At 41.0% G+C, this 23,616-nt stretch overlaps 1 protein-coding gene and 1 pseudogene across 4 annotated transcripts; both read right to left on the reverse strand.

The window, feature by feature from the left end:
* Positions 1 to 334: 334 nt before the first annotated feature.
* On the reverse strand, positions 335 to 3,244 carry LOC109251678 (procathepsin L-like). 4 transcript variants are annotated; one of them, XM_019423473.2, is made up of 5 exons: positions 3,116 to 3,244; positions 2,578 to 2,714; positions 2,161 to 2,283; positions 2,009 to 2,057; positions 335 to 435 (listed from the first exon to the last, which is right to left on the reverse strand). In XM_019423473.2, the coding sequence occupies exons 2-5, from the start codon at positions 2,701 to 2,703 to the stop codon at positions 383 to 385; spliced, it is 351 nt and encodes a 116-aa protein (XP_019279018.1). In that variant the 5' UTR covers positions 2,704 to 2,714; positions 3,116 to 3,244; the 3' UTR covers positions 335 to 382. The 4 variants fall into 4 exon arrangements, with proteins under 4 accessions (XP_019279018.1, XP_019279016.1, XP_019279017.1 ...); XM_019423471.2 differs by having other exon boundaries at positions 1,932 to 2,057; XM_019423472.2 differs by having other exon boundaries at positions 2,009 to 2,060.
* Positions 3,245 to 3,300: 56 nt separating this feature from the next.
* Positions 3,301 to 10,720, reverse strand: LOC109251629 (tyrosine-protein phosphatase non-receptor type 2-like; annotated as a pseudogene).
* Positions 10,721 to 23,616: the final 12,896 nt, after the last annotated feature.

Below are 23,616 nucleotides of genomic sequence, written 5' to 3' on the forward strand. Positions count from 1 at the left end.
CCCATCAGGGCCGCAAGGTTGTGTTATACCCCCACAGTGTCCACCTAGATCTCAGGAGTCCACAAGCTCAACAGGATGCTGGGCTCCCAGGGAAATCAGCAGGCCAAGGTAAGAGAAGTTTAAGAAACCCACATGGCTTACCAGAGGTGTCACCAGAGCAGTGGATTAAGGATTTGCCAAGCAGAAAAGGGAACTCCAGAAGGTTTGCTACCATTTCCCTCCCTTGCCAGTCATCTGTCATGTCAGTGAGGCCCCAGCCAGGGTCCCACACCAGAGACAAGGGACACCTGACAGAGAAGCATTCCCTCACACACAAACATACACTCCAAACATGTTTTGCTTCCTTCTCTTTTTATTTAACTTGTGATTATTCACATGTTCTTTACTCTTCAGTGCCACTTTCACTCGATGACATCAAGTGTCCCCTGTTTTTCCCTGTGAGGGAGAAAAGAGCATGAGAAAGAGATGGGGGGAGACCCGGGAGACCATGGAGGTCTTGGTTGTGGCACCAGACCCCTCCTCATACTAGGGATACTGATGGCCTTTTGTCACTGACGTCCTGACTTCTGACAACAAGTCCTCTTGCTACAGGGCTGGCCCCCAGAGTCAGGTCTTCTGGGGCAGCTTGGCTCTCCTTTGGTCACTCAAGTGCAGGAGGGTAGTCCTGGCCTGTACTTCCTGGACCACCATCCACATTGTCCCAGGAAGTCTGGGATCCTTTGTCACATGATCATCACACTGCCCTGGGTGTCAACCTAACTTGCAGGACAAATGAAGCTTCCAGGGACATGAGCTGCATTTGCAAACAAAAAGCTCTCTGGTGCTTGAGAAGCTCTTTTGTTGGGGAACAGGCCAGAAAACAGTCTCAGGTGGGGTCAGCCATTCACCAGGGAGGGGGGCAGCCCCCCTTATCTTTTCCTGCCCACCTCTCCAATGTGAGTCAGACCATTCCTAGAGGTGGCGAGAGTGAGATCCTAGAAAAGGATGCTTGATATCTTGTATATAGTATTTTTTAATGTTTAGAAACATTCTTTTAGTTTAAATGCCCTTTTTATGTATTTTCTGTTGCTTCCCTGTCAAGATGTATACAAGGCTTCACACCTCCGTCTGACCTTGGCTGCAATGTTACCCTCTCCAAGAAGTGTGTCTTTGCCCAGAATTAAAATTAACACAACCTGTCCTGGTACTGCTCTCCCGTTCCCCGATTTGTTTTTCCCATAGCATGGCCGCCATCTGGCATAATGTTCCATAGTGTTCCATTATGTTTGTTCAGGCTGCTATTGTGTCTCTCCACACAGCAGCACTGAATCTATCATGAATCAGATCATGAATCTTTGTTTTGTTCACCTCTCCGTCCTCAGCACTCGGACAGGACCTGGCACAGGGTAGGCACATCATAAAATCTGCTGCCCAACTGAATTAATAGATGATGTACACAACTTATATGTGAATACATTCTCATAGTTTTAAGAGTCAAGCAGCAGAGATAAAGTAAGGATCCCTTTCTTTTATTCTACCCGCACCCCTCCAAGAAACTATTAATTATCCTTTTTCTTTATCTATGCATGTACTTAATTATGTGCTTTTTTTTTTTTTTTTACTTTTACAAAAGTGGTGCCACATCATCTATTTGTAAAATGCCTTTTTCATGGCTCACTCATTGCAACACGTTTGCCAGTTTTCTGGAACTTCTGTCCTGCAAGGGCACCCGTTGCACTAAAAGCCCAAGAAGAACCATGCTGACCCTCTAAAACTCTCAGTCTACAAACCAAATAGCAACACTTTGACAACCCATTGATCTGAGAACTCTTTTAAAACAGCAAACTGCATACTGCACCACAGTGTGCCATAGCAGAGGCCACTTTCTTTCTGGCTTCACTGTTGAAGAGAGACCTGATCAGTTGTTACCCCCAATTCTTCATAGGACTTACATCGCCCATCTCTCTCCTGTCCACAGGTACAGAGATACCAACAAAAGAAGGTATTTGAAACACTTTTCCATTCTTACCCTTCTGGATTTTAAGACCATTCATTGTGTGCCTGAATTCGTCATTGGTCTTCTAGGAAAAGAAAGAACAATGTTGACAAGCATGAGATTTTTTTTGGCAAAGTACTGAAAAGAGAAAGAACAAAACGTACAGCAATCCATGCCACACTCACCATGTCACCAAAGCTATTCATTGCCATTGTGAAGCTGTGTTTCCCTTGATTGTATTCCCGATTGTGCTGTTCAATCATCTTCAGATTCGTCTCCCACACTGCTCTCCTCCATCCTTCTTCATCCTAAAGGCAAACATATAACTTACCATCTTTATGTCTTTTTAAAATCGGCTCACCTGTGCCAAGTAAATGTGCTGACAGAAAGGGGGAGAACCCACAGCCAGGGATGGCCTGATGCTTCTGGGAGCTGTTCTCCAGCAACCACACAACAGGACATATGCCCACGTTGTGCGCAGTCACGGGGCCCTGCTTACTGCCTTTGTAAGAGCAGCCTCAAGAAGCTACTTTCTGCTACGAACTGCCACCAGCACAGATTGTCCTCTGTTGGTCCCCCTGGACAGGTTAGATGTTACCAACCACATTATATATTTTCCCATGTGCCGCTTTCCACTGGAACCATTGTGCATCTAAATTTGGATCGACTTGTGGAGCAGCTGAAGCTATTCCCAGGCAAAGGGCGGCCAGGAAGAGTGAAGGATGCATGTTTCAAAAACCTAGGCAGCAAAAAGAAATGAGTTTCCTATTAGACCAAACCATCTAAAAAGCCATACTCTTTTCTTCTGAGATGTTAGAGCCTCTAAAGTGGAACTGCATTTATCCTCCCAAGTGTCTTACAGAGGGCTGTGGAGGAAGGCTGAGGGTTTGGGATGTTCTGGGGGCCTGCTGCCCTCCTCCCCACCTGTCACCTTCCCGCAGCTTTCAGGGTACTTGGATCTTGACGCAGGGAGGGGTGGGCCCCGCAGCCAGTCGTGTGGGGATAAGGCTACCGCGTCTGGTAGTGCCAGTCCAGAGGACAGTGCCTCCTGGGAGCCCCCGAACCCCCGACCCCCAAGGCTGACCGCCATGCTGGTTCCCAGAGTGGCCCCTCTGCTCAGGCCCGGCGTGGGAAGATCACCTGTGGCAGCTGCAACTGGACAGGCACAATCAGAGGCGCAGATCCGAGGGTCTCACAGCCTGATGGTGGGTCCTAAACCTCCCATTTAACGCCCGGAATTCTACCCTGCTGGCCCCGCCTCCACCACATTCCTTCGCCACGATTGGCTGAGCTGGCCTGTGGGCGGGGCCTCTGTGCCCTGGAATTCAGATCAAAGGACCAACATACTGGATTCCACCTGGTCCCAGAGCAGCCTGAGCCTGCCTCAGGGCACTCAGGGGAGTCGAGCTGGGGGACCAAGGACAGCGCTGAGGCGGTGGAACAGAGGATCCAGAGCCTCCCTGGGGACCGGATTTACTAGTTACCCCGAATTCATGGGATCTGCCGGTGGTTCACCGAAAAGAAGCTTGCAAGAAGTCCCAAGTGGGTTTTCAGCGTCACTCTGCGTGTCCTTTAGTCCTAGAGTTTGGGATGAAGATCTCTAGGAAGGCTGAGAACAGGATAATCTAGTCTAGTGGTTTCTGTTTATTCCACGCAAAGGTGGGGCAGGGAGAGGAATGCAGCGCCCACCAGGGGGAGATGTTATCAATGTCTCAGGATGAATGCCTCTGGGTTATGGAAGAATCTGGAGTGAAGTGGAAGTCCCCAAAATACAGGACGCCAGGGGCAAGACCTAATCTTCGGAAGGAAAGTGGTTGGGCAGAAGGGGTGTCCAAGAAAGGCGTGGCATTTTGTTATGCTTCTGTCCTGCCTCGCCCAGTCACGGATTCTTCCCTCTCAAGCCTTTCTCAAAACCGACAGAAACAAGTTATTTACAGAAAAATCTGCTTAATAAAAGGAGGAAAGGCAGAATGTAGAAACTGCTTTTTCCTCCCAACTCTCTGTGTTATGTTCCTCAGTATCCAATGTATTTTTTCAAAGATTTAATTTAAGAACTTTGCTTTAATGACTTCGACTTCAATGATTTTTACTCTAATTTACAATTAATGTCAGGATTTATTTATTTTTTACAATTTTATTGTGAAGAAATATACATAACATTTATCCTTGTAATATTTGCAAGCATATACTCAGTGGCATTAATTACATTCAAAATTCTTTTTTTTTTTAGATAGCAAGGCTTTATTTATTAGATATGAATTTTTACAATCACACAAAAACAGTTCTACCCACGTTGATATAGTACTATGTGGACACATTTTGATTAATGTCAAGATTTAAATGACAATCTGTGAAAACGTTTTAGATGGAGGGAAAACATATACAATAAATATTAATTTATATAATTAGGAATTTAAGGAACAAAGCCAGAAACATACATGTTTGTCCTTTTTTATTACTTAAAAGATAGATTTATTATATAAAATACCCATAAGAAAAAGAATCATCATGACCTCCCTTCCCTTCCCACATCACTTTTTTCTCTGTGCAAATTTTGAATTCTTCTGATAAAAATTGAGTCATAGTTTATGTGGATTAGTAATCTAATTTCCGTTTAAGATTAAATTAACAAACCTTTTAGAAGTATAATCATGCATATTTTTTTACTGGGGTAATATGTACATAACATTAAAATATCCATTTTAATTATTTTCAAGTGTACATTTCAATGGCATCATGTACACTTACATTGCTGTGCAACCATCCCCACCATCCATCTTTAGATCTTTTTTATCTCACCAAACCGAAAGTGTACCAGTTAAACAATAACTCTCCATTCACCAGTCCCTGGTACCCCCATGGCATTTTCCATCTCGATGAACTCGACACATGTACCTCACACTTAAGTGGAATCTTGTACTATTTGTCCTTGCCTGAGTTCTTCACTTAACACAATATCTTCAGCGTTCATCCATGTTGTCACGTGTCTAAATTTCTTTTATTTTCGAGGTGAGTAATATTCCATTATGTGAATGTGCCCTGTTTAGTTTCTCTCGTCATTGCTGCGTGGACACAGGGGTTATTTCCACATCTGGCTACTTTGAATAACGTGCTGTCAATGTTGTGGTACAAACGTTTGAGTTCATGTGTTGAATTCTTTGGGGTATAAATCCAGAAGTAGCTTTCCTGGATCGGATAACTCTGTGTTTCATTTTTTTTCCTGTGTTCCACAGTGGATGCACCCTTTGGTACTTCTATCAGCATTGGACAGGGCTCCAGTCTGCTATCATTTGCAAGGATAGTCTCAAAGTCTGTGAATTCCCTTTTTCATCAAGTTGGTAGTGTCCCTGGATGCACAAAAGTTTTTAATTTTGATGAAGTACAACTTCTCTATTTTTTCTTTGGTTGTCTGTGCTTTTGAGTGATGTCCAAAAAATTAATACTAAATCCAAAATCATGAAGCTCATCCTCTATGTCTTTGTCATAGTTTTTTATCATTTTCCCTCTTACATTTGGGTCTTTGGTCGATTTTGTATCAATTTCTGCAGTGGTGTAAAGTAGGGGGTCCAACTTCATTCTTTGGTATGTGGATATTCGATTTCCCCAGCATTATTTGTTGAAAAGAGCATTCTTTCCCTACTGAAATGTGCTGACAACCCCATATGATTTTTTAAAAATCGATTCATTAAAAATTTCATTTTAAGATCTCTGAGGAAACAGAAGCTCTTCTTCCTCAAACATACTTGAGGCTGAAGTTCTTTTTATTTTTTTAAGTTCATTCATTTATTTTGAGAGAGAGAGGGAACGTGAGTGGGGGAGGGGCAGAAAGAGAGGGAAAGAGAGAAACTCCCAAGTAGGCTCCATGCTGCCAGTGCAGAGCCCGACATGGGGCTCAAACCCACAAACTATGAGATCATGACCTGAGCTGAAATCAAGAGTTAGACGTTTAACCAGCTGAACCACCAGGTGCCCCAAGGCTGAAGTTCTTATGTGATTACAAAAGTACATTGCATTGAAATGACTAGAGGCTCAAAAATGTTTTTTCTGTTTAATAAAAGTACTTAATGCTGCCCAAAAGTATAAAAATACAGTAGGAATAGCAATACAGTACAAAGTAGTCTCTCCTGATTTATTTCTTTTACATCTTTCTACATTTCATACACACATTAAAAAACTTACGAGTACATCCACTTAGAGGGCTCTGCAAAGTCTTCTGCTGGTGGTGTTCTTCATTCCCTGGATGTAAAGTTTACTTTGAAAACAGGCAAATGGGAGGCAATCTACAGGTAGGTTCCGGAGTCTGTTTCTGGTCTCTGCACATCAATCGTTCAAAATTTATAGCTGCAGAATATACTCAAGTAATGACCATTTAAGTGTCTATCCATCTTGGCCTGACCATGTCCAAGTAAGTAGAGTAAGGAGAATTTTCTCCAAGTAGGGAGAATTTTCCTTCAAATATATTTTTAGGGAAAACTTCTGTTTCTTTGTTTTTCTTTTTAAAATTGGGAAAAATTTTTCCTTTACATTCGGTCTCATTAGCCTCTGTTTCATCTGCTGCATCTTTGGAGCCATGTTAGTTTTTTGTTCCTCTTGACTGTGTTTCTGTGGAACACTCATGCTGTTCTCCTCTGTAGTATCCTGCATTTTAGAGTTTAGTCCTGTATACCTGTTACCTGTCAGTTTTTCTTCTAGGCCTATCCTATTCCCTCTGTATTTTTCAGTCATTATTTTGATCGGTGAATGATCAAAAGCAGGACATGTCTTCCTTAGAAAGTTCTTTCTACCGTTTCTGTACATTTGAATCTCCCTTTATAAATTTTGCTCCTTCTATGATAGTCACATATGGAAATCTGAGTTGATCTGGTGGCTGAATAAGTCCCACTGAATATTTTCTCACATTTAGTGACAATTATTTCTGTAACATCATCTCCTTTTTCCATCAGAACAAGACAAGCATCTACCAGAGAAAAGGTGCCTGACCGCCCAGCGCCTGCACCACAGTGGATTACTGCAGGCACGTGTTCAGGATTCAAGGAACCACATTCTCTCACTTTAAATATGAAATTGAGAGATGAGGCTGTTGATTAAGAGACACCAAAATCTGGCCAGGTAGTATAATGACAATGAGGTATTGCTCTGGTTTCACCGCTATTGATAATTTCCAGTTGCAGTAACTGTACTGCATAACAGGACTTCACATCTTCTGACTACAACTTCACACTGAAGCCTGTTTCTTTAAACAACATCTCTCGGTTGTCTTTCAGGGACAATACCTCCATCTTGCCATTTTGGCTAAGTTTCTGTCTCTTGCGTGTTTTAAAAACTCTTGATGCTTCCTGCACCTGGAAGTAATGCTGTATTAAAAAGGGGTCATAGGGGCGCCTGGGTGGCTTGGTCGGTTAAGCTTCCGACTTCGGCTCAGGTCATGATCTCACGGTCTGTGGGTTCCAGCCCCGCGTCGGGCTCTGTGCTGACAGCTCCGAGCCTGGAGCCTGTTTCAGATTCTGTGTCTCCCTCTCTCTCTGCCCCTCCCCTGTTCATGCTCTGTCTCTCTCTGTCTCAAAAATAAATAAACGTTAAAAAAAATTTTAAAAAAAGGGGTCATACACTGTCCAGGGCCTGGCACTTCAGGAAGTGTTTCTGGCATATGCTGTGTGCACTCTGCTGTTGTGTTTTTGCTGCTCTATCCCACTGGTCAGTCCTCTGCAGAGCTCTTCCTTGCTTGCAGTGGAGAGTGTTTGGACCTTTAATAGGTGTGTTTTGATTTGTTTGTCGAAGTAAGCCTGGAAAAAAGCGGGGGGAGGGAGCCTGATGCCCAAAAACAAGAAAAGGAAAGAGAACAAAAAATACCAAGCAAAGAATCAAAAAACTATAAAGCTGATTGCAAAGAAAAAGAAAGGGAAAAGAAGAAGGAGGAGAAGGAGGAGGAGGAGGGAGGGAGGGGAAGCGGAAGAAAAAGGAGAAGAGAAAAAAGAAAGAAAAAGAAAAGAATAAAAAAGCCGATCAAAAAAAAAAAGAGAGAGAGAGAGAGAAAAGGAAATGAAAAAACCAAACAAGAAACTATTTGCCTGGGGTGCCTGGGTGGCTCAGTCAGTTGAACATCGGACTTCGGCTCAGCTCATGATCTCGCGGATTGTGAGTTCGAGCCCCGCATCAGCCCTGTGCTGACAGCTAAGAGCCTGGAGCCTACTTCAGATTCTGTGTCTCCCTCTCTTTCTGCCCCTCCCCTGCTCATGCTCTGTCTCTCTCTCTCTGTCAAAAATAAATAAACATTAAAAAAATTAAAAAAGAAAGAAAGAAAGAAACTATTTGCCAGATTCCAAAGGGAAAAAAAAAAAAAAAAAAAGAATAAAAAGTAAGCCTGGTCCTATTTCCACCAGAAGTGCAGGTATCATTTTGAGACACTTGATTTTCTGCATACTTGGGGCATGCGCGGTGCTGGCTGTGCTGGTCTGGAGGAGAGATCCGCTGTGTTGCTGCCTCCGCTCAGAGCAGTCTTGCCCCAGTAACTAAGCAGTTGCCAGGCACGGGGTGGGGGGCAGGGTTTGGTGTAAGCAGATCCTCCCTGCACTGGGGGTTCCTGCCTGCCTTGGGGGCCTCCGTGTCGCTCTCTGAAGTTCCACCATGCTGATATTGGGGGGGAAATGGCACCACCCCAATCTCTCCTCCCAGGACCAGGGATCTTGACACCCACCCCCCAGCTATTCAGGCAGCCCTCACAGACCACAACTCTCCTGCATTTTTTCTTGGGCCCACAGCTGGAATTCAAAACCTGAAGTCTTAAAGAACTTGGCATGGTGTGGATCCACTCCCCTCTTCCAGAGTAGAGCCTCTCCACGCTGTCCCCATGCCTGCACAGTGTGCAGAAACTATGGTGTAGCACTGCTGAAAGCAGCAAAGGTTGTATTCCCTCTGGGTGCTGATGAAAGTCCTTTGGCTGGCGCCTGCGGGGTCTTTTGTCCCTGGGAGGCAATAACCCCTCTTCTAAAAGCACTCCAGGAAGGGGACTGTTCTCTCCCAGTGCACCCCGGAGATTTCTAGATTTCTAGATTTCTACACTCCAGGGCTGGCTCCCTCCTCCCCAGGAGCGCATGCCACAATCCCCTCCAGAGAAAGTCATGCTCCAAAACCTCAGAGTTTGAGCTCCAAATGCTGTGTGAAAAACACAAAAAACAACAAACAAAAACAAAACAACACAAAAAAAACCCTGCAGACACTCGGTACTTCTTGCTCCCCATTCTATGGCCCAGAGAGATTTTCCTCTTGTGCAAACTTGGTGCCACACTTTCTCAACTCTTCTCTTTCTCTCCCTTTTGTCTCTCCACAGAAAGGCTTCCCTCCCTCCACGGCACCGCTGTTTTTCTCTCCCCCAATGCACATCCACACACCTTGCATCTGCCACACTGTCTCCCTCCAACTGTGGAGATCCTTCTGCTGCTCCACAGATATATTCCCTGGGTGTTCCATGGGATCTGACCTCAATATAGCTATGTTTGGGGATGAGGAAAGCCCAGGGTCTCCCTACTACTGCACCATGTAAACTCTGTCTCTCGGTTGTCTTTTTTTGGCCAGTACCATGCACCTTTCACCAATTCCTTCTGCACAACTCAGTTTAGCATGACAACTGCTTTAGTGCTACCAAACCATGAGCCAGAAGTGGATCCTGTATTAGGAAGTGAACTCTATGTGGAGATGTAAGTCCTTCGCACCTCTTCTATGTCAACTAATCTGCCATAAATATAATCATTTTCAGAATCTTGCAGCTTAACACGACTGTGATCATATGCACTTACATCTCTGCATATGTTTCAATTTCTGTGTTCTGGAAACATGGCCACTCTATGAGGATAGTCATGGGACTCATCACCAATTTCCAGATACAGATGCTGCCAGCAATTTGGAGCATCCAACTCCTCAAACTCCCACTCAATGGAGGCAGACACAGAGGCAGGAGCGAGCTGGCATGAACAGACCCGTGCCAGTGGAGAAGTTCAGGCCCCACATAATCCCAGAAGCATAAAAATTTTTAATGTACCATGGACTTCAACACATTCAGTCATTCAAGATCTCTAAGTACACGTGCTGATACATGGGTTTTACAGTTGTCCTTATAACCCAGCTCCATAAGATTGTACAGGGGGACTAAGCTGCCACTGTATGAACACCCGCACGCCTAGGCAACAGCCAGACAAGAGGCTGGGTGGCAGGGGCTGCTCCAAAGAATGGCCTTCCTTGTTTCTTGGAATGTGATACAAATGCACTGGAGACAGTATGGCCTCTTTTTATACCAAATGTGCCCCACATCTAAAATTAGGCCAAGAAATATCCAATCACCCCTCTGGAAGCTGGTGGGACAGGAAAATGTGGAGGTCCAGCTGAGGGCGCCAGCATGGCTCACCTGTCTTCTCCTTTCAGCCTGATGCCAGGTGAGCAAGCATCAAAGTCCAAGTGGAGAGCCTGGCTCTGGGGAGTTCGGTGTTTTATCTCATTATGACCTCAGTGCTCACCTGAACCTGTAAATGGATTTGAAATCCCCCCAAAAAGGTGACAGAATTGTAAAACATGTTTCCATTCCATCCCAGGGGAAGTGGTAGGTGTGAGACAAGGATCTTGAGGAGTTGAGACTTAATTTACACAGCAGGGGTCAAGAGTGCCAGGCCTGACCTCAGAGTGACATAAACAACTGGCCCTTGCTCTTACCAATAGCTCTCTAGCCAGATCTGCAGGACTGGGGGTCCTCTCCATCTCTTCCTTTGCAAATGACCTGCACTCTGTTCCTCCTGGGGATATTGCGTAAAGTGTTGGAGAAGGAAGGGCAGGAGCTCAGGATAATGACAGTACAATGACTGGGTGCAGGAAATGATGTTTTGCCATTCATTCATTCTATGAATCCTTATTGAGTCCCTTTTATGTCTAGCCCTGCACTAAGGAATCAAAGAAGAACAAACACTGACACATTCCCTGCACTGGGGGAGCTTGCATCCAGTGGAGCAGCAGGCAAACATTCCCTTTAGATAATATATAGCTCTACACTTTCTTTCCGCAGCATTGACCTAAAATTTTGGCAGTTTCTCACTTTGTGGGTCCCCAGGTTTCAATGTAGCCATCCCATCCCCCTGATAGGGTGATAGGGGGAGCCTGAGAAAGGCTCCAGATTTTATCAAAAAAAGAGAAGTCCTGAACCACGTGAAATAGAAGACATTCCAACCAAGGCTATTCAGTGCCCTCCCTCGTGGATCAAATGTGCCACAGGACCCAGTGTCTGCCACCTGGTTCAGCTCTAGCCCATTCATTTGTTACCTGCTGTGTGGTCTTAATTTTCAAGTGAAGGGACTCCTTGACCCCCTCACCCACCCAGTGAGTCCCTGTGGCGACCTCACTATTCACCTTTTGCAGGTCCCTCTGTGTTCACAGAGAAAACAGGGGCTGATATTCTGATCCTAGAGGACAGGCAGTAGCATTTGGTGCAGGCTTTGAGGTCCTTTTTAAGATTTTATTTTTAAGGAATCTCTACACCCAACATGGGGCTCCCACTCAACCCCAAGATCAAGAGTCGCATGCTCCACCAACGGAACCGGCCATGTGCCCCTCAGTCCTTGAAGGTTTAGTCAAACACCATCACCACCTTAGAGTTCTTTCTCAGGGGGAAAAATGTTCTTTTGAACATAATGGGTACAGAATCCATCTCCCACCCACAACTGAAGGAATTAGCAAAATGTCTAGGATCATAAATGGTATCAATTCTACAAACTCTTCCATTTCAGATCCAGTACTATAGCATGGACATCCTTCCTGGTCCATGCTCTCTCTCCATCAGCTCAATACAGAGAGCATTCCTTTAACATTCTCCTTTTCACCTCCTGATGAGCATTTAGATCATCTTTGTTCTTCCTTTGCAACACTATAATGAATATCTTGCACATGTATCTTTGTAGATGTGCACAAATATCATTTAAAAACAATTTTAAAATGGAACTACTTGCTGAAAGTATTTATTCCAATGTGCACTCCCAACTGTAGTAATTGAGAATGTCCATTTCCTCACAACTTGTAAACCAGTTCATTTGCATATCTTTGGAAAGTGTTCTAATTTCAACTTTACTATCATAAAATCCAAGTATTATTACGTCCACCATAGTGTTCATAATTATCATGTTTATTACCGTAAATGTTGCTGTTAACATCATTTATGGTATATTGAGAACTCATGCACCAGGCACTCCACATACAGGGTTGATTTAATTTAATTCACTCCTTGCAACAACCATGTGAGGTAAGAATTACTCATCCATTGTACAATTGAAAACCGAGTGTGACTAACTTGTGTGCCCTCAGGCATGTAAGTTGAGCTCTCTGTGCTTCTATTCTTCCAATAGAAAAATGAAAATAATACTATATAATAATACTATCTTCCTCCTCTACTATACGTCAAACATTAAGGACTATGTATCTGCCAGATATTTTATGGTGCCTGTAACTTGTTCGGGTGACAATGTGAGACATGACATGATCACAGTTTACATGTGAAGGGAAGGATGGCAGAAGAGAAAGGCTAATAAGACACAAGGTCTGGGGAATCCAGATGTGGCTTGACCACCAGCAGGACATGTGATTTTAAGTCACGTCTTCTCTCTCTGGACCTCCATATCCACATTCATAAACTACAGAATATAACAGGAAGGACTTGGACTAGGAGTCAAATCTTTTCAAAGGGTTTAAATGTCTAAAATAATGAGTTTGCTTAAATTAAAAATCTTTTCTTTTTCAATGTCAGCTTTACTGAAACATTATGTACAAAGTGTAAAATTCACCAAATTTTAATGTAGCATTTGATGAGTTTTAACAAATGTGTCCAGTGATATATGCACCACATCCATCCCTCCACAGAGTTCCCTCCTGTCCCTTGTCACCCAGCCACAAACCGCAAGCCTGGCCCCTGGCAATCACAGATTTGCCTTCTGTCACTATGGTTTTGCCATTATTAGAATTCTATATAAATGGACTCATATGGTCTGTTTTCTTTTGTACCTGGCTTCTTCCACTTAACGCAACACTTTTGAGGTTCCCATCTTTGATTATTAGTGCATTCTGTTATAATTTCATATTGGTCTTTGGCATTTCTTTAAAGTTAGTGAATAATTTAGAGGTTGACTTTATTTTTTCTAAAGAGCTTGAGTGTCTTTTTCCACCAAAGGGCCCATTTGGAGCCACCGATGGCCACTGATGCTGCCATTCTCTCTCTCTGCCTCCCCACAGGTGCTCATCTTTTCTACCTGCCAGCTTGCCGAGGACATGCACAGGCTGTCCCTTTTCTCAGGGTGCCAGTGGGAAGGTGGGGCCTTGGGAGGGAAAGCAGAGGACAGAGCACCTCTTCTACCCTTGCTCCTTGGCATCCATCTGGGGGTGGGTGGTTCCCAGCTACAGAGGGACAGCCCCAGCCATGTTCATGGTCCCTGAGCCTGTGCCCTCAGCCCTGGGACAAGAGACTGTACGATCAAAGCCTGTATTTGATCAGATGTGCAGCCAAACCTCCTTTTAGTCCTGTGCACTAGGATGTACCTAGTGGTGGGGGAGGTACTGTCACCCTTATCCCCTTCTGCCTCATTACCCGCCACAAACATTCAGGAAACCTCCATACGACAGGATGTTCTCCGCAGTGGCCACTTCCAAATCCTTTATGAAAGGGGAACCCTGTGCAGGTCTGTGGGACTTGGGGAACAAAGGGTGATGGGAAATCTAGACAAGGTCACTGCAGGCCCAGAGGCCACCTGGATGCCACCCTCATTTCTCCTCTTTCCCAGACTACCCCATATTTTTGGGGTGTTAGGCAGAGCCCACATCTCCCACTGCCCCACTCCAGGCAACTATAAGAAGGGAAAGCTTTGATCAACTGCACTGGGATGGATGTGTGCCTGGCTTCCAAGGCTGATCTTGTAGCCCACAGGGGTCAGGTTCTTTGGGTGGCATAGTGTGGCATCACTTCAGGTACACCACCCGGTAAGTGGGCTGTCCTGTACCAGCCTCACATCAGCTTTATTCTTAATAGCTCCCAACTAGAAACACATGGAGAGGTGTCCATCCACAGAAGAATGGAGGAACACACTATAGTACATTCATATTCAAACATTAAAAAGAACAAACTATCAGGGAGCCTTGGTGGCTGAGTTGGCTAAGCATCCCATTCTTGATTTGTGGGTTCAAGCCTGGCATTAGGCTTCATGATGACAGCACAGAGCCTGCTTGAGATCCAATCTCTCCCTCTCTCTCTGTGCCCCTCCCCCGCTCACACACTCACTCTGGCTCTCTTTCAAAACAATAAATAAATAAATAAATAAATAAATAAACATTAAAATATAAAATAAAAATAAAAAGAACAAACTATCTCTACATGCAAAAACACAGAAGAATCTTAAAAATACTATATCAAGAAAAAGAAAGCACATACGAGAAAAAAACATACTATAGAAGTCTCTTAAATGGAATTTAAACAGGCAAAATTAATCTATGGTGATAGATATCAGAACAGCAGTTACTTACAGGGGAAGTATTGGCTGGAAATGAGCACAACAGAACTTTCTAGAATGATGGGGATTTTTATACATTGATGTGGAAGATATAGGTCCATGGGTGTTATACATTTAGCAAAACTTAACAACCTATACATTCAAGCTCTGTTGATTTTACTCTATGCAAATGATAGTTACATCAATAAAAACTTTGTTAGCACAAAATTGTGAAGATCAAGTCAAAAAATGAAAGTTACATTGTAAAAATTGGAAATCTGTATCCGGATATTGAGCAGACACCTGCCTTTTCTATGAAAAAAAAAATCTTTAGAAAGTAGCCAAGAATCTATTGTCCCTAGAGCTGTGCTCCAAATAGACTACTATCTGTGTTTGGTGATGTGGTAGAAATAAGAGGCAACAGTAAGCCTCCCTCTGAAAAGCAGCTGGGAAAGGAAAACCTGACCTCCAGCTTCTCTGGTCACCAGTGCCTGCAGCCTGGGTTCGCCTGAAACCACAGGGCAGCCATTAGCAGACAGAGCGGTCCAAACTCAGGATGAGCTCCTGTGAAGCTCAGGATCTTCCTTACTTTCTTCTGCAAATTATTATAAAATACTCAGCTGACACAGGATTTAAATAGCATTTTTTCGTATTTAAAGCTGTAGAAGAACCATTCGTTACTGATTTCACATTTTATTTGTAAGCCAATAAAAATTTCCCCTCGATCCTTAGTCTGTGTTTCTGAAGTGGAGTGTTAGACCATCTCCCAGGGAAGCTAAGATGTGTGCACCTGCTGGGAAGGAGCAAAAGCAGGGGAGACCCAGGAACAGACATTCCTTCAGGGGAAAAGCTGTTTTTTCTTCTGTATTTGACTTTTCTGTTTGGAAAGCCTGTTTCTCTCCTCTCCTGTGAGGGACCTCATCTCTACTGAACTATATGACCGAAGTCTTTCCATACAAAATAAAAACTGCACAATAGTGCTGGCTTTCAAGGATTTATAATATGTTTATGCATCTTGAGGAAATCTTTCTTTAAAATGTTTACCATTTATTTAGATTACTTATATGGTCCAGGACACCAAATTATTGGAGACAGTGAATCCTTTAAGTAAAATCTTGTTTCTCAGAATATTTTAGAATTTTTAAAAAATGTTAAGTGTTCAGAAATCTGGTATTTGAAGCTGTTTCCTTCATTATACAACTAGTGCATAGTTAAATTCACATTTGTTGGTGTGAGTTGTAAGTAGGTTAGAGATTTTTTTAAATTTTTTAAGTTTATTTATTCATTTACTTTGAGAGAGAGAGAGACCATGAGTGGGGTAGAGGCAGAGAGAAAGGGAGAGAGAATTCCAAGTAGTTTCCAAGCTAACAAAGTGCAGAGCCTGATGTGAGATTCAAATTCACGAGATCATGACCTGAGCCGAAATCAAGAGTCAGATGCTTAACAGAATGAGCCACCCAGGTACCCCTATCCCAGTGCATTCTGAAGGCAGCATTGTGATTACAATTCTATGCTATGGTGTCTGTAATCCTTCTACCCTCCATTCCCTGTATCTCCCATACCACCTTTATAGATTTGCCAGACAAATGAGGCTGAGCAAATGCTGTCATCTGGCCACTCGATGGGGGTCTTATAATCCTTGATCACTTTCTTTGTAATTTATTCCCTATTCTAAAACAATGTCTAGTGAGATGGAAATGCCAGCCACACGGCTTTTCTCTTTATGGCTCATTCACTGAGAAAGTACAGCAAAATTGCTGGATTCCATCATTTGGAATGAAGGGTACATGATCAGGACAATCAATTCCTGCTGAGCAGCAGAGAAGAGATCAAGTACCCTGAAGGGAACACCTTAGCAATTTAAATTAAATCTCAATTTGACCACCTAAGAAAGTTGAAGGTAGCTGTGACTCAGAGACTTCACCTCAAATTAATCTATTCTCAGTTTTGTCCCAATGCTTCCATCAAGCAGAGACCATTTCTGTGGTGCACTGTTCACTGGTGTTTATGTGCCTGCTTCGTGATGGCTGACACACTTGTGTAGGTGTCTTACAACACAATCAGCAGGGCTGCTGGATAATTCTGCTCCAAGTGCTCAGTTGTCAATTTTGAGTTGTGGTCAATTATATAAATGCCTTTCAATATTTAATTCCAGAAAACTCAAACACTAACAAAACCTGCAGACTTTAAGTAAATTTGGGTGGACACTTAGTCCAAATCTGAAAGGAATGTAATTTCCATGACAGACACTTCCTTCAGGCCACTCGGCACAAATGTGTTTCCCCAGGTGACGGAACTTCAGGTTTTGTCTGCCTCTCAATGACTGCCTTCGTCTCAGACTTTCAGCTTCTAGAACTTTGAGAAAGAAAGTCTGTTCTTTATAAGCTCCCTAGCCAATGGTACTCTGCCAACAGCCCACTTGCACAAACTAAGACAGACTTTATGCATGGCTAAGAGATGAGTCCTGATTTCCACATATGGGTGCAAGCCTCCGTAGGGCTGGATGCACAGACAACACTACTCTTCTGGGCTTCCCTTTTGAGGCCCAAGAACAGGATTGTTTGGCGTGAGAGGTGAAGATGGCTGCTCTTCTCCACCAGACAGGATAGAAGCTGAAAAAACTTGAAGGGATTCTGGACATCAAAGCTTAACTTGGAGCAGCAGAGGGATTAGTGGAAATCAAAAAAAAAAAAAAAAATAGCCTGTACAATGTTTATCAGGCTTTTTTTTCTATGTAATCCATTGCCTAAGGAAGGAGTAAATTAAACTGAGTGATTCCTTTTTTCATGTATATCAGATTAAAACTTATATGCCACTTACTTTCACTCAATCATATAGCATGTTCATCCTTTATGTCAGTACATGTAGATCTATGTGGTTCTTTTATATGGTTATGTGGAATTCTACCACAGGGACATATCTGGTGGGGGATGTTGACCTGTCCTCAGATTGATATTTTTCCAATATAAGTGTTGTACAAATATTCTTGTCCATGTGTGTGGATACTTCTTTAGATTCTTGGGGAACATACTAAATCAATTAGTATTCCCATTAAAATTTTGCAGATATCTTCTAATTGCCCTCTAAAAATCCTAAGCCAATTTATACCTTCACACAGTGTGTGAGAGTACTCCCCCACACACCCATCCTAGCCCACACTGGATGTGTTAGTTGGGAATCTACAGATTCAAATTGTTCTGAGGACTTCTCTGTGGTAGAACTCAACTCATTACGAGAGTTTTTGCTTTGTCTTTAATATTTAAAAAAAAAAAACAACAACAGATTAGTACTGTCTATAATGACCTGTAGTGGGTAATCAATTCTTAAAATAGAATCATGTGGCATGTCACTTTTTGCCACAAGTGGCCATGTACAAACCAGTCTAAGTGAATAGAAAGCATATAGTCTTCCTCTTTTCCTCCTTGTCTCTATTTTAGATGTATACAGGTTCAATGAAGAACAACTCTTTAGCAGTCTCAGGAAAATATGAACTGGTGTCATTCTTCCTTCACATCCCAATCACATGATTTTTTTTCTGAGCACAAATGTATTATTGCTTATTTATTATTAACTGTGAGCACAGATGTATTATTGCTTATTTATTATTAACCCCCCAGTGAGGTATCCAGAAATCAGACTGTTAGCAATATCTCCACATCTGCAGACAGCAATGATAGTCACATGAAGACTGTCATTGCCATGGGCCTGTCACAAGGCTCTGTCCCCTTAACCAATACTGAGAAGAGCCTGCAGTGAAGGAGGGGGCCTGTAGGCAGTCAGCTGGGTCATCAAGATGGCAGGGGGCTAGAATGGCAGCAGCACAGAGTGAGATGATCCCCAAAGCCAGTTTCTCCTGCAGGTTTGTAATATCATAAGCGTCTGTCTACCACAAATGAGCATAAGGTTTGTAAGGTCATGTGGCCCTGACCTCAAATCTGTGCCTGGGCAGGAAAGCTTCCTGGAATATGAGGCATAATTCTGCCTAACATGGCTCAACTAAGCTGATGCAACGAAAATGCACTAATTCCTTTCCCCAAAGAGGAGATAAGGTTCTGGAATGATATGTATTTATCTCCTTGATAAGTAAATAGTATAATGAAAATCAACAAAAAATACCATGATATATGATATATTCAAAGTGCTGAAAGGAAAAAATCTATAGTCAAGAATATTCTATCCAGCAAGGCTATCATTCAGAATAGAAGAAAAATAAAAATTTTCCCAGACAAACAAAAGTTAAAAGAATCCATAACCACTAAACCAGACTTATATGAAATGTTAAAGGTGACTCTTTGAGTGAAAAGGAAAGACCATAAGTAAAAGTAAGAAGTGGAAAGCGCAAAAGCAGTAAAAAATTAGTATATCTGTAAAAATCAGTTAAGAAATTCACAAAATAAAAGGGTGTAAAGTATGACACCATATACCTAAAATGTGTGTGGAGGGAGAGGAGTCAAGAGTGGGTTCAAATTTGAGCAACCATCAACTTAATATGAACTGCTATATGCAGAATAAAGGTAACTACAAATTAATAACCAGTAATAGATAAGCAAAAATTAAGAGAAAGGAATCTGAGTATATCACTAAAGAAAGCCAAATACTCATGAGAGAAGAGAGCAAGGGAAGAAAAGAACAGAGAAAAACAGCAACAACAAAACATAAAATAAGTAACAAAATACTAATAAGTACATATATATCAATAATTACTTTGAATTTAAATGGAATAAACACTCCAATCAAAAGACATAGGGGGACAGAATGGATAAAAGAACAAGATCCTTCTATATACTGCCTGCAAGAGACTCATTTCAGACATAAAGTCACCTGCAGATTGAAAGTGAAAGGATGGAGAAACAATTATCATGCAGATGGATATAAAAAGAAAGCCAGACAAAATAGACTTTAAAACAAAGACTGTAACAAGAGACAAAGAAGGATACTATATAATCATAAACAGAATAATCCAACAAGAATATACTAACAATTATAAATGTATATGAACCCCACATGGAACACCCAAATACCTAAAGCAGTTAATAACAAACATAAAGGAACTAATTGATAGTAATCTAATAATAGTGGGGAACTTTAACACCCCACTTACATCAATGGACAGATCATCCAAAGAGAAAAATCAACAAGGAAACAGTGGCATTAAGTAACACCTTGGACCAGATGAATTTAACAGATATATTCAGAACATTCCATCCTAAAACAGCAGAATACACATTCTTCTCAAGTACACATAGAATATTCTCCAGAATAGATCACAAAATATGTCTCAACAAATTCAAAAAGTCATACCATGCATCTTCTCTGAAAACAATGCTATGAAACTAGAAATCGATAAAAAAAAAAAAAAAAAAAAAAAGCCCTGGAAAGACCACAAATACATGGAGTTTACATAACATGCTACTAAACAATGAACAGGTTAACCAAGAAATAAAGGAGGAAATTTAAAAATACATAGAGAAAATGAAAATGAAAAGACAACATTCAAAATCTCTGGGATGCAGCAAAAGCTGCTCTAAGATGGAAGTTTACAGCAGTACAGGCCTACATCAAGAAGGAAGAAAAATTCCAAGTAAATAATCTAACCTTACACCTAAAGGATCTACAAAAAGAAGAACAAACAAAGCCCCAAACCAGTAGAAAGAAGTAAAAAATAAAGATTAGAGCAGAAACAAACAAAATAGAAACTAAAAACAAGGAAACAATAGAATAGATAAATGAAACCAGGAGCTGGTTCATTTAAGAACATCAACAAAATTGATAAACCTTTAGCCAAACTCATCACAGAGAGAAAGAGAGAGAGCTCAAATAAACAAAATCAGAAATGAAAGAGGAGAAATAACCACCAATCCCACAGAAACAGAAAAGATTGTAAGAGAATATTACAAAAAATTATATGCCAACAAACTAAACAACCTAGAAGAAATGGATAAATTCCTAGAAACACATAACCTCCCAAAGATGAATCAGAAAGAAATAGAAAATTTGAACAGACCAATTACCAATAATGAAATTGGATCAATAATCAAAAACTCCCAACAAAGAAAAGTCCAGGACCAGACAGTGAATTCTACTGAACATTGAAAGAAGAGTTAAAACCTATTCTTCTCAAATTATCCCAAAAATAGAAAAGAAAAGAAAACTTCCAAATTCATTCTATGAGGCCAGTATTACCCTGATACCAAAACAAAAGACACCACACACATAAAAAAAGAACTACAGATCAATATCTATTATAAACATATGCAAAAATCCTCAAAAAAATACTAGCAAACCAAATCCAACAATACATAAAAACTCATTCACCATGGTCAAGTGGGATTTAATCCTGGGATGCAAAGATGGCTCAATATTCACAAATCAATGAATGTGATACATCACATCAAGAAGAGAAAGGGTAAAAACCATATGATCATTTCAGTAGATGCAGGAAAATCTTTGACAAAGTAAATCTATTCATGATTTAAAAAAAAGAAACCTCAAAATAGTAGGTTTAGAGGGAATATATCTCAACATAATAAAGGTCATGTACGAAAACCCACAGCTAATAGCATTCCTAATGGTGAAAAACTGAGAGCTTTTCCCTTAAGGTCAGGAACAAGACAAGGATGTTCACTCTCACTACTTTTATTCAACATAGTACTGCAAGTCCTAGTCACACCAACCGGACAATAAAAAGTAATAAATCAGTAAGGAAAAAGTAAAACTTTAACTATTTGCAGATGACATAATAAAATCCTAAAGACTCCACCAAAAATTACTAGAGAAATGATAGATGAATTCAGTAAATTCACAGGATACAAAATCGATGTACAGAAATCTGCCATATTTCTATACACTGACAATGAAGCAGCAGAAAAAGAAATTATGGAAACAAATTCATTTACAATTGCACCAAAAACAATAAAATACCTAAGAATAAACTTAAGCAGGAGACGAAAGACCTCTACTTTGAAAACTATAAAACATTGATGAAAGAAATTGAAGATGACATAAACAAATGGAAGATATTCCATGGATCAGAAGAACAAATATTGTTTAAATGTCCATATTGCACAAAGCAATCTACAGATTTAATGCAATCCCATCAAAATACCAACAGCATTTTTCACAGAGCTAGAACGAACAATCCTAACATTTATATGGAACCACAAAAGACCTTGAATAGCCAAACCAATCTTGAAAAGGAAAATTAAAGCTGGAGTATCACAACTCCAGATTTCAAGTTATACTACAAAGCTGTACTTATCAAAACAGTATGGTAATCAAAACAGTATGGTACTGGCACAAAAATAGACACATAGATCAATAGAACAAGATAGAAAGTCCAGAAACAAACCCACGATTATATGGTCAGTTAATCTTTGACAAAAGCAAGAACTTGCAATGAGAAAAAGAATCTCTTACAAATGGTGTTGGGAAAACTGGACAGCAATATGCAAAAGAATGAAACTGGAACACTTTCTTACACCATATACAAAAATAAACTCAAAATGGATTAAGGACCTGAATGGATACCAGACCTGGAACCATAAAAATCTTAGAAGAGAGCACAGGCAGTAATTTCACTGACATTTTTACATATGACACCTGAGGCAAGGGAAACAAAAGCAAGAATAAACTATTGAGACTACATCAAAATAAAATCTTCTGCACAGCAAAGGAAACAATCAACAAAACTAATAGGCAATCTATGGAATTGGAGAAGATATTTGCAAATGACATATCCAGTAAAGGCTTAGTATCAAAAATATATAAAAAACCTACAGAACTCAACACCCAAAAAACAAATAATCTGATTTAAAAAATGGGCAGAAGACATGAACAGACACTTCTCCAAAGAAGACATTCAACTGGTCAACAGACATGGAAAAAAATGCTCAACATCTCTCATCATCAGGGAAATGCAAATCAAAGCTACAAAGAGATATCACCTCACAACTTACCAGAATGACTGAAATCAAAAACACAAGAGACCACCAGCGTTAATGAGGATGTGGAGAAAAAAAAAACACTCATGCACTGTTGTGTACTGCATCTTCTTTATCTGTTCACCTATCAGTGGACACTTGGGCTGCTTCTATTTTATATATATATTTATAATATGTATATAAATACATACATAATATGTATAAATATAAACTTATATATATGGATGTGTGTGTGTATATATATATATACATATATGACTCAAGATATGTATATATTAAGTCATAATATATTGAGCCATTAAAAAAGAATGAAATCTTGCCGTTTACAACAACATGGATAGAGCTATAGAGTATAATGCTAAGCAAAATAAGACAGTCAGAGAAAGACAAATACTACATGATTTCACTCATATGTGGAATTTAAGAAACCAAACAAATGAACAAAGGGGAAAAAAAGAGACAACCCCCCCAAAAAGATTCTTAACTATGAAGAACAAAGAGATGGTTACCAGAGGGGAGGTGGGTGGGGGGGATGGTCAAATAGGTAAATGGGATTAAGAGTACACTCATCTTGATGAGCACTGAGTAATATACAGAATTGTTGAATCTCTATATTGTACTCCTGAAACTAATATAACACTGTATGTTAATTATACTGGAATTAAAATAAAAATTAAAGGGGTGGCTGGGTGAGTCGAGTGACCGACTCTCAATTTCAGTTCAGGTCATGCTCCCAGGGTTGTGGGATTCTCTCTCTCTCTCTTCTTCTGCCCCACTCCCACAATTGCTCCCTCGCTCTCTCTCTAAAAAATAAAATTAAATTAAATTTTAATATTCCATGCTCACACACATATACACAAACAGAAATGTATTCATAACAAAATAGAAAGGAAATTCTCATGACAATTACAGTCTCTATCACTGGCACTGGTCACGTGGTCCTACATAGCTGGTATTTATAACTACTTTCTTCCATTAGGCATTCTGTATTTCCTTAACCTTCAGTTTGCACCTGAGCTAGTTGTGGTTCTTTACACGATATGGTGACCCTAAACTTCATCTCTTATGGGTCCAGGCCATTATTAGTCCTGCCTAGATTGGATTCTTGTAATTTTCCATTCACCTTAATCATAGGCCACCCAGAGAGATCTCTTGTATTCCAGACATACCCTTTCTTACCTCCACTGTGGAGTAGCAA

The sequence above is a fragment of the Panthera pardus genome, unplaced genomic scaffold, assembly GCF_024362965.1.
Source record: "Panthera pardus isolate Hobbes unplaced genomic scaffold, ASM2436296v1 HiC_scaffold_20, whole genome shotgun sequence".
NCBI classification, from domain to species: domain Eukaryota; kingdom Metazoa; phylum Chordata; class Mammalia; order Carnivora; family Felidae; genus Panthera; species Panthera pardus.